Source organism: Quercus suber, unplaced genomic scaffold (genome assembly GCF_002906115.3).
Source record: "Quercus suber isolate HL8 unplaced genomic scaffold, Cork oak 2.0 scaffold_596, whole genome shotgun sequence".
Lineage (NCBI taxonomy): Eukaryota > Viridiplantae > Streptophyta > Magnoliopsida > Fagales > Fagaceae > Quercus > Quercus suber.
In genome coordinates, this window is record NW_027070040.1 from 114,058 (window position 1) to 126,329 (window position 12,272).

The 12,272-nt window shown below is 37.2% G+C and overlaps 1 protein-coding gene across 1 annotated transcript; it reads right to left on the reverse strand.

Moving 5' to 3' along the window:
* Positions 1-276: 276 nt before the first annotated feature.
* Positions 277-4,389, reverse strand: LOC112004448 (uncharacterized). The gene has a single exon (XM_024036696.2). The coding sequence runs from the start codon at positions 4,387-4,389 to the stop codon at positions 277-279; it is 4,113 nt and encodes a 1,370-aa protein (XP_023892464.2).
* Positions 4,390-12,272: the final 7,883 nt, after the last annotated feature.

The window sequence follows — 12,272 nt, forward strand, 5'->3', positions numbered from 1 at the left end:
GCTTCAGATTTTTGCTTCGATGATAGTTGCCAGTGGCTCTACTTCAACCCATTTCGTGAAATAATCAATAGCAACTAGCAAGAATTTTACCTGACCTTTGCCTAGGGGTAGTGGGCCAACGATGTCGATTCCCCATTGTGCAAATGGCTATGGGGACGTTATCGCCGTCAATCTTTCCGCCGGAAGTCGTTGGATATTCCCAAACCGTTGGCATTTGTCACATCACTTGACGAGCTGAGTTGCGTCCACCTGCATAGTAGGCCAGAAGTAACCTGTTCAAAGAACTTTGCTTACCAAGGATCTAGGGCCAGCATGGTCACCACAGATCCCTTCGTGTATCTCTTCCAGGATGTACTTTGCTTCTTCTTCACTGACACACTTTAAGTAGGGCATAGAGAAGCCCCTCTTGTAAAAGGCATCGTTGAGAATCGTAAACCTGGTTGCCCTCTTTTTAATCTTTCTAGCCTCGTCCGCATTCGGAGGGAGGTGTCCGTCCTGGAGAAAGGATATGATGGGCGTCATCCAGCTGTCTGTGTTCTGGATTAAGAACGTTGGAACTTCTTCAATGCTGGGGTACTTCTGGATTTCCATCCTTAGGTCCGTGTTCGTTGGCCCATCTTCTGACGAGGCTATCTTGGAGACTTCGTCTGCCTCCATGTTTTGGTTCTTCGGTATCTGTACAAACTCTACTCCATCGAACTCCTGAGTCAAACGCTTCGTCAGCTTGAGATATTTCTGCATTCGTTCTTCCATTGCTTCATATTCTCCCTGGATCTGCCCAATTACCAGTTTTGAATCATTTTGGACTAGTAGATTCTTAGCCCCAAGCGCCTTTCCGAGCCTCAATCCCGTCAGGATCCCTTCATATTTTGCCTCGTTGTTGGTGGCGGGGAATTTTAGCTGAACTCCGTACTTCAATATTTCTCCTTCTGGGGTGACTATGACAACCCCTACTCCCCCCTGATTTCGAGCTAACGAACCGTCAGTCTGTATCGTCCATCTCTCAGCCTTGTTGGTGTGCTTAGCCTCATTTGGGGAAGTGAACTCGGCGATGAAATCCACCAAGGCTTGTGCCTTAATAGCCGTCTTGGGATGGTACTCGATGTCAAATTGGCTGAGTTCAATTGCCCATTGGACCATTCTTCCTGCTGCTTCAGGCTTGTTCATGGACTTTTTGATTGGTTGGTCCGTCATCACCAGAATGGGATTTGCTTGGAAATATTGTCTTAGTTTCCGGGAGGCCACAATCAACGCAAATGCAATCTTTTCAATCTTTGGATACCTGGACTCAGCCCCCTGGAAGGCTTGACTGACGTAATAAACCGGAAGCTGCTTCTTGCCTTCCTCTCGGATCAAGGCTCCACTGACGGCCGTATCTGATACCGCTAAATATAGATATAAGTTCTCACCTTCTTTGGACGGGCTTAGAAGGGGTGGATTACTCAAGTAGCGTTTGAGCTCCTGGAAGGCCGCTTCGCATTCGTCTGTCCAGGCAAAGGCTTGTTTTAAGGTCTTGAAGAAGGGCAGGCATTTATCCGTAGCCCTAGAGACGAACCTATTAAGGGCTACAATCCTTCCAGTAAGCTTCTGGACTTCCTTGACGGTCTTGGGTGATTCCATGCTGATTATTGCTTGCACCTTCTCCAGGTTTGCCTCTATTCCTCTCTGGGAAACCATGAATCCTAGGAATTTTCCTGAAGCTACACCAAAAACACACTTACTAGGATTCAGTTTCATTTGGTATTGCTTGAGGGTGGCAAATGTTTCCTTGAGGTCGTCTAGATGGGCAAGTTCTTCTTTGCTTTTGACGAGCATGTCATCCACGTATACTTCCATATTCCTACCTATCTGCTTGTTGAACATTCTGTTCACCAATCTCTGATATGTGGCACCTGCGTTTTTCAACCCAAATGGCATTACCTTATAGCAATACAGCCCCTGGCTGGTGATGAAAGCAGTCTTCTCTTGATCTTCGTCAGCCATCTTTATCTGGTTGTACCCCGAGAAGGCATCCATAAAGGTCAGCAACTTATGCCCAGTGGTAGAGTCTACAAGCTGGTCAATTCTTGGTAGAGGGAAACTATCCTTCAGGCACGCTTTATTTAAGTCTGTGAAGTCCACGCACATTCTCCACTTCCCGTTCGCTTTTTTAACGAGGACGACGTTTGCGAGCCAATCAGGATAGTAGACCTCCTGGATGAATCCTGCCTTCAGCAGTTTATTCACCTCGTCTGTGACAGCCTGATCTCGTTCTAGAGCAAATACCCTTCTCTTCTGCTTGACGGGTTTCTTCTCTGGATCCACATCCAGCTTGTGCTGGATTATCTCTGTGGATATGCCGGACATGTCATCAAGGCTCCATGTGAAGATATCTTGGTTCTCTTTAAGGAACTGGATCAGCCTCGACTTCATCTCAGGGCTTAGCATCGTTCCTATCCTCATCGTTTTGGTGTCCTCTGCTTCGTCCAACTTCACTGTTTCCAAGGTTTCTATTTTGTCTTCTTCTTTCTCTTCAATCGTCCAAGTGTGGTTTTCTTTTATGGCCAAGACGGCCTGGTAGCATTCTCTGGCCAAGATCTGGTCGCCTTTTACTTCTCTAACCCTGTCGTCCGTTGGGAACTTCACCTTCAGGCAGTAGGTGGATGTGGCTGCCTTCCATTTGTGAAGCGTGGATCTTCCAACAATCACGTTGTAAGACGAGGGGCAGTCTACCACCAAGAAGTCTATCTGGCGAGTCAATTGTTTCGGGTAGGCCCCCACCATTACTGTCAATGTTACGATGCCCTTGGGATATACCCTGTCTCCACTGAAGCTGACGAGAGGGCTGTCGAATGGACGCAGTTTCTTTGGGTCTAACTTGAGCTGCTGAAAAGCTGGGAGGTAGATGATATCTGCTGAGCTACCGTTGTCCACGAGGATCCTTTTGGTGTTGAACCCTTCTATGGTCAGCATTATGACTAACGGATCATTGTGAGGCTGCTTCACTCCTCTGACATCTGCTTCATTGAAATATATATCTTGAGCTGTCCATCTCTGCTTGGACGGGGATATCATGTAAACACTGTTCATTTGCCTTTGATAGGCTTTTCTGAGGGACTTGAAGGATCCCCCGGTGGTGGGTCCCCCATTGATCGTCTGTATCTCCCCGATCACGTTTTGAGGAGGTTGGAATTGACGGGTATCGCTCCTGGACGAGGGCTCTTGCTGGTTCTTATTTCCGTCTTGAAATTTATTGTACTCTCCCTTCTTTACAAACTTCTGCAATTTTCCCTTTCGTATCAACTCCTCTATCTGTTCCTTCAAGTCCTGACAGTCTTCTGTGTAGTGGCCATGATCCTTGTGAAACCAGCAGTACTTATTCTTATCGCGGACGTTAGGGGATGAATGCAATGGCCTTGGCCATTTAAGGTAGTGTTCATCCTTAATCTGCATTAAGATTTTGTCAACGGGCATAACAAGAGGCGTTAGTTTTACCGTCTTTTGATTTTGATCGTCTCTTCTTCTGATGCCGTCATTATTTCGACGATCAGGGCGCTCCCTTTTCTGTCCCCTACATTCGTCTTCCTTTCTTCCTCTATCTCCTGGCTTTTCTGTATCCTTTATGGCTGCTAATGCATCTTCAGCGTTCATGTATTTCTGTGCTTTTATGAGCATTTTCGCCATCATTTTTGGAGGATTTTTGGCGAGTGAAGCCACGAGATCCCTGGACTTTAGCCCTGCTTTGAAAGTCGTCAACTGCACCTTGTCGTCTGCTTCGTCCACCTCTAAAGTCTCCCTAGTGAAGCGCTTTACGTACGACCGCAAGGTTTCCTTTTCTCCTTGCCGTAAGAAGGCATTACTCAGTTGGTCAAAGTTGTCAATGGACGACGTTGGCAGCTTGGTGAACCACTCCCTTGCAACTCCTTTAAGGGTAGTAGGAAAGGAATGGCACATTATCTCATCGGGGGGCTGTTGGAGCCCTAGAGTTGTTCTGAAGGTGTTGAGGTGATCTTGTGGGTCCTTGAGCCCGTCATATGGTTCCAGTTGTGGCAACCTGAACTTCGACGGTACCGGGCATCCCAAAACCGCGACTGTGAAAGGCGAGTCTGTTGCCCTTACCAATCTGCCTACACTCTGGTCTGTCTTCTCCCTGATGGCATTTTTCAATTCGTCCATCTCTCTCCTCATCTCCTGGAGAAGATCTGAATTCTGGTCTACTGGAGTAGTAGCCCTTGGATGCCCACTTCGCCTATGGCTATTTCCCTCGTCCTCCATGTTGTCCTTGGATCGGTTCTCCTGCTGTTGGAGTCGTAGTTTCATTTCCTGATTCTGCTTGGTGAACTCTTCGACGGCAGTTGTGAGAGTCTGAACCTGCTGGGCCAAGGCTGCAGAATCTTGATTGGATTCCATCTGAAAATAATAGTTGATTGGGAACTATTTTCTTGAGTTAGAACGCGAAAATGTCGTTCCCCACAGACGGCGCCAAACTGATGAAGCGTAAATTCATCAGTCAAGTAAGTTCGTCAATAGAGTAAGCTCGTCAGTTGGATTAGTCAGATGGAAGCAATCCTCAACCTGCACGACCGTGCTCTTAAAGGTGGCCACCGGTGTGGTGCCTGCCACAACGCCTCCGATGCTAAAGTCAGTATAAGAAACTCCCTTGGAAATAAACAGTATATATTTGAACAAAATGAAAGAGAGCTCTTAGTGTCTAGATGTGTATGTACCTTTTACTCGGCAATGTGTAGGCTTTATATATGCTTTTCATAGTCTTCTAGCCATTAGAGTAGTTATGGAGGTCTTAATGCTCCTCTTGGTAACGTTTGGTGCTGTGTAATGGGGCTTTAATGTGCTTCAACGGTCCATACGATTGGATTTGTAACCGTCCGGAATGTTTATGGGCGGTATTGAATGAGGCACTTGTCATCGTCAATGGAGTGGACATTCGTCACTGCAAACTATTCTCGTCTGTACAGTTGGTCTCGTCAGTACTTAGTTTCGTCAGTCCCATCATCCTTCTCTCTCTTCTCCACTCTCTCTGGGTGGTTGTGGGGTGGCTGTGTGTATATGGTTTTCAGATTTGGTGGTGGTGATATTGTGGGTTTTGATTAGCTATGGTAGTGATGGAGGTGGGAGTATGCTCTTCTCCACTCTCTGTATTATCTGAAGGTGGATTTGAGGAGTTTAGGGGTGAGTTTGCTGAAATATAATGGTGGATTCATGGTTGTGTGGTGTTTATTTTCAGGCATATTTGCTCTGACTTGTACTAGTTTGTAGGAGGGAAGTGGCTTCTAGTGGGTGGGATAACCGCAAAAAGCTTCCTTTGTGTATGTATCTATTCGGTTTGTAAGAAAAAGTTAGAGAAGACAAACTGAAAATTGATCCTAAACAAAAAAGTGAGTTAGGAATAAAAAATGAGAATAAGATTTGAGTATAGAAAATGAAAATAGAAAATGAATCCACACTTGCCACAAACCAAAAAGGGCTTGGGTGTCTCTTTAGGCAAGAGGTCATTCTCTTTTTTCTTCTTGTTAGTCAAGTGTCTTCTTTCTTTTATTTTTTTATTTTTCTCTTTTGTTGAATCTTTGGCTCATAACTAACTTGCACAAGCTCGTTGGGGTAATATGGACAGGCTTTTTGGTGTTATCTTTTGCACTTTGACATTTTCCTTCACTCTTAAAGTGCAAGACACGTTGACCCTATGTTCCTTTATAATATCTAGAGATTGTCTGCTATTGGTGCTAGGCTTCTTGTGGCCTATATTAGTTCATAATTTTTAATAGCTAGATGAAAGTTCTCTCTTCCACTGTCACTGCTGGCCACTTTACAAGGTTAATTACTTCAAAAGAGCATTTGGTTTACCGTGATGTACATCACATCAATGTCACATTACCGTAATGTGAACATTACCATGTGTTTGATTCACTTCATTGTTTCTAGTATTACAATAATCTAAGATTACAAAATATATCACGTCACCATAATCCAATTACTGTACTAAATTGGGGTAATCTTATATTACTTATTCTTATAATAATTTATCCAATTGACAAAATTGCCCATGATAATAAAATTTTATTTACAAAATTACCCTAATATATTTTCAAACCCAAGCCCCTCTCTCATCAAACTTCAATCAACCCCCCCTTCTCTCCCTCTCTTACAATTCAAACCCTAATCCAACTCTAAATCTCTGCTCCAGTGGAGTCCTCAAACCTTAGGGTTTTCTTTGACAACTCTTGGTGGCCAAATCCACCTCTCGGTGGCCAATTCCACCTCTCGGTTTGTTCACCGCACCATTGAGAACTTTTCTCTAATGCTTCATGAGCCCAATCTTACTCCTCAACACACTATTCTCTCATGAAATACTCAAGTCGCACTAGGTCCGATGATACCACATGACATAATCGATACCATCAATGATGACAATGACAACAAGTCATTGGATTTGTCGTTGTCATATTGGTTTACGCGATCTTGGCCATCGATCTTTAAGTTCCGAAGAGCTTTGCACCACCGGCAATGCCACCAAGTTCACCAATGAAATTTTATGATTTTCTTCTTGAAACATTTTGATTTGTTGTATGGTTGTGTAGTTTGGTTAATGAGAAAGGGGAAGAAAATTGTTTTATTCTTTTAGAACTGTGTTTTTTGTTTAATGAGAGCTGTGTTTTTTGGTTAATGAGTTAGGAGAAGAAAGTGAAATAAAATTTTCTTCAATATGCTATCATTTTTTAAAAAAATAAAATTTTATGTACTTACTTTTAAATGGACATTTTTGGAAATCCATTGTAACAATTGTAATATCAAAGCAATGGTTTATATATTAGGAATGTAATTAATGCACCAAACAGAGTAATCTAATATTGCTGTAATATGATTCAATTAATATATATAAGATTACAATAATATAATATTACAATGATATGTCACATCATGTGAACCAAACACTCCTTAATTTATTTGTTGCAGTGGACGGTATTAGGACAATTTCATATGCATTGTTCGTAGATCTAATATTTTCTCGTAAAAGGATCTTGAAATTTCAATTACATTCAATAAAAGAGTTAGAAGGTACAGCAGGTGATCCAATATATATACACTCCAATATCGAACCACTCATAAGTCAATCGCTAGTTTGCCCATCTCGTGAGTGTCGTGGGTTACTCTGTTCTATATAACTGAGTTTTGAACTCTCATGTGCAGTCCAGTTGCGGATTGCTTGGTCTTGCATGTCAACTCACGAGTTGCACAGCCCAGCTGCTCTTCATGGATTTCCAAGCCCAACCCAAATACATTAAAAGCTGACAAAATACATAGAAATTAAACAGAAAATTACTACAAATTTGATGTGAAATAAAGCCAACATAATACAAGAAAAATCACAACTTAACACAAAAGCATTCAACCTAAGTTGGTCTCCTAAGGTACTGTGACCAATATAAACAGTTTATTTATCATACAATCATCTGATAAATAAATAAATAAAATAGCAAAATAAATTGAAAATAACTCTATGCACACGTTGTTTACATTATAGAAATAGCTAAATAATCAAGATACAAACAATTTAGTTATTTTACAAAACACATGATAAGATAATGAACGAAAACAGTCAAAAAAGGTAATAGCACGCAACACAACTCGTTTTGACATTAACAAAAATATCTAAGAATGCATGAACATGTGAGAATATGAATATGCAAATCCTAGATGCTTTTTCTATAGGATAAATGAGCATATTTCATATACAATCATGAAAATTTAGGTTAAAACACATCTAACCTATCTTTATATAAATTTCATGTGAATTCAGTCAACATCATTCTTATGCAAAAGAACTCGTAGATCTATCCTAAATGACATGCATACGAAGATTCTTATCTAAATGGATTAGATTTATGCTTTTATGTTATTTATTTTTCATTTTTATGATATGCAAGATATAGTAACTCATGTTGAAAATTGATCTAATGATGCACAGTTACACACATGCACATTCTATTTAGCAAAGGTAAAAGCATTCAATAAAACTCGTTTTGACATTAATGAAAATACCTAAGAATGCATGAACACGTGGGTATATGAAATTATGAATATCCAATCCCTATATGCTTTTTCTACATGATAAATCGAACATACTTCACATACAATCATGAAAATTTGAATTACAAATGAAAATTTATCACTCTAATTTATCTTTACATGATTTCATTTGAATTCAATCAACATCACTCTTATGCCAAAAAACAAAAAGCATGGATCTATCCTAAATGACGTGAAAAATGAAATTCTTATCTTGCATGGATCATATTTTTTTACTTTTATTCAATTTTATGATCTTTTGGGTTCCAAGATATAATAATACATGCCCAAAATTTATGTAATGATGCACACACGTGCTGTCTAGCAAAGGAAACCTTGAATGCAACGGACCTACTTCATATGACCAACTTAGACATGGATCTACACGTATAAACACTTTACAGACTGCGATCTTTGCAAAGTGTGGAAGATGTGGCTATCTTCCCTCATTGCTAAATTTGAAGGCGGTGATTGTTGGATATGATCACATGGGTGGTTATAGCGGCGAATATGAGTCTCGTGGGCTGTTGTTGTCATTCTTATCATTAGCTCATGATTGGATCTTGACAACACAAAATAAAAATAATAAAGTTATTACAAAAGATTGATTTTTAAATTAATATGGTAATGAATGTTAGTGATGTCAGTTCAACAACCAATATATTATTAATAAAACACATCAGTTTGTAAGTTTTATATAGTAAAATTTATAATATCTCCTTAATATTAGTTTGTAAGCCTTATAGCATGAAATTTGCATATTGTGTTACATAGATTTCTTTGTCAAATGGTATTTTAAGTTCCAACCTACACCAAGAAGAAATTCATAGATGTCTTGACTTAATGGTGAAGTTTTACTACCATTTATTAGGGTACATAAACCTATAGATATTTCACATCTTATCCTATCTAAAGAATAGAAAAGTGGCATCTAAGAGCTTTGTTTTTTGGGTCATCAGACAATCTAATTTTGCAGATAAAAATATGACAAATGTTTGTGGGAAGATTCATATCCTTACCACATGAATGAAAATGACTCTATAAATAGCTCCGTTCAGCCATGTAGTTGTATCCCACAAAGTTAAGGAAACTCAACAACTGACATTTGCCATGGTGATCTTTTTTTTTTTTTTTCCTTTTTTTTTTTGGTTTTATGATATGGTTAATTAGCTCAAGTTTAATCTAAACTCCCTTTTTCAGAAAAAGCTGATAATATATACTTGTCCATGTAGGAGTCCTTTGCTGTTCTACGCATCATGATCTTGGTTTTAGTGACAATAATTTGTGGTATTGGTGAAGCGGCTCAAGTTGAATATTTTAATGTTATGGATTATGGAGCAAAAGGAGATGCCATTACAGACGATTCTATGGTAATGCTTTCATATTCTTTGGTCCATGAGAAATTAACTTTTAACCCCTCTATATTAGGTTTCTTCAATTAAATATCACCTTTAAACTTTCAATTCAGTGTCAATTTGATTCCTATATTTTCTTTTTTATTTAAATAATAAACCCCATAAACATTAGTCTAATTTTTCTTTGTATCTTCTGACATTTAAAAATTATTGATAATTTGAAGAAAAAAAAATTCATAAATACACCTGCCATACACACGGAATTAAATTCTTTAGGATGAAAAATACAAATAGAAGATTTTATTTGTCACAAACCTTATATATCTAAGGAGTTAATCGTTTAAATTAAAAGTCAAAGAACCAAATACACTCACATAAAAAATTGAGGGTGCATGATATTTATGAAAATTCCTTATTTTTCTTACATTTCAAGTATTTCTAGTATATTAATTCAATGATACTTTTGTATGTGTAGGCATTTTTAAAGGCGTGGAATGATACATGTAATTCCGAGATAGATGTACCTACTATGGTTGTTCCAAGAAGGCAATTTTTCTTGCGACCCACAACCTTTCGTGGTCCCTGCAAGTCTAAAGTTCATTTTGCTGTAAGTCAAAAAGAAATATAAAATTTGCTTACATGGATTCTATGATCTAGGGTTTTTTTTTTTTTTTTTTTTTTGAAAATGATTCTATGATCTAGTTTAATGAGGGGCTTTTCCATTATATTTTTAAAAGAGGTTTCTTGTGTCTCAAAAAGACTTCCCATTTAGAACAAAATATTATGTTGCTTAGCAATAAGTTTAGAATCATAAAAAATTTTACAACTGTCGAAATAGAAAATTATTAACTCGTTGGCTAATCCTTCATAGACTTTGTCACTTTTTTTTATTTTTTGGTCATGGGTAGCCAATGGTTGTATATATGCAAAACCTAATTTATTTTTTTAATTTTTCTATATTTCTGCCATTATCAAAAAAAATTCAAGATAATGACCTCCTACAAGAGTGAGCATTACCGTTTACCATAAGTTCATTACCCTTGATTTAAAATTATAAATTCATATAACATATTAAAAAAAAAAAGATTCATAAATAATCCAAAATAGATTCTAATTGCATTTTTTAACTTTATGCCAAACATCTTGCCAAATTTAAATCTATTTATAGTCTATTTAAAACTACTTCTAACTTATTGTTCTTAAAACTCGTTTAAAACTACTTGCTTCCCTTTTTTTTAAATTAATTCAAATTTTCTTACTAAAATTTATTATTAATTTAGGTATAAATTTCAATGAAATGATAGCATTACAAGGTTTTTGGAAGTGTTGACAAAAAGTTCAAAAACGAATATTGTTAACATTAATTTGACTTACTAAATGTATCTAATTGTTTTTTTTTTTTTTTGAATTGCATTCATACATATGCAGTAACAATGGAAATAGATATATTAAAATTACTTTTAAAAAACTTTTCATAAGTAAAAATAAAAACACTTAAGAGAAAATTTCACGTACGTGAAAAATGGATGACATAGAGATGGGATTCTTTTGCAGTTATTGGGAGTTTTATTTGCACCTTCTGGTCCAAAGGAATGGAAAGAGTTGAATGATACTGTGAAATTTATAGAATTTGAGTATGTGAATGGGCTCTATATACATGGGATTGGCCTAATAAATGGTCGTGGAAAGGGTTGGTGGGATATCTCATGCAGATATCATCCTCACCTTAAGGTATATCACTACACTTTTGGTATATTTGCTTTTCTCTACTATATACTTTTGGTAAATTCAAAATTTTGTTATCTAAATATATTTTTCACACTTTAACAAGGTTAATTTTTTAACAGGAATGTGGCAAAGGTGCACCCACGGTACGATTCAAACTTTTATTATTATTATTATTTATGGGATTAATATTATTATTATTATTATTATTATTAAAAAGGTTTTTTGATTATAAAGTATGAAAATCGTTATAAATATTACAAGTTTTAGTAACACATTAGTTTAGAAAATTATTATAATAAACTTCGAATCACAAACCTAACATTATTACTTAATTTGCATCTATGATTTTTGTTTTTATACCGAAATTGTGTGGCGGCCTGTATTCTCTTTTTGCAGGCACTCAGATTTCATAAGAGTAATGATATCCACATGAGCCAGATTAGAATAATTGATAGTCCCCAAACCCATATTCTTTTACTGGGATGCAATGATGTTGAATTCGAAAGCCTATTCATAAAATCACCAGATGGAAGCCCAAATACTGATGGAATTCATATTCAAGCTACAAATAATGTATTCATCAACAGTTCCTTTATTGGTTCTGGTAATTGTCTTTCCTCTTGGCTTCTTCAAAAACTTCTTCGTTTTATTTTATTGTATATACGTGAGATTGCATTAATTTCACTGCTTGCATCAAAATAAAGTCGTAGCTGGTGTGGACTCACTCTTAAACCAATTTTTTTTTTCTTTTTTGGTAATTACTAATAACACCTTCAATTCAACACTTTAAAATATTAATACAAAGCAGCTAAATGAGGATATTTGTTATTTTAGAGATTTTATAGGGTTATTTTGTTCATTTTAAAGATTTTAGAAACAATGTAATGTTTTTATACTGCTCCAAAAACTTTCCTATCTTTATATAAATTTCATGTGAATTCAGTCAACATCATTCTTATGCAAAAGAACTCGTAGATCTATCCTAAATGACATGCATACGAAGATTCTTATCTAAATGGATTAGATTTATGCTTTTATGTTATTTATTTTTCATTTTTATGATATGCAAGATATAGTAACTCATGTTGAAAATTGATCTAATGATGCACAGTTACACACATGCAC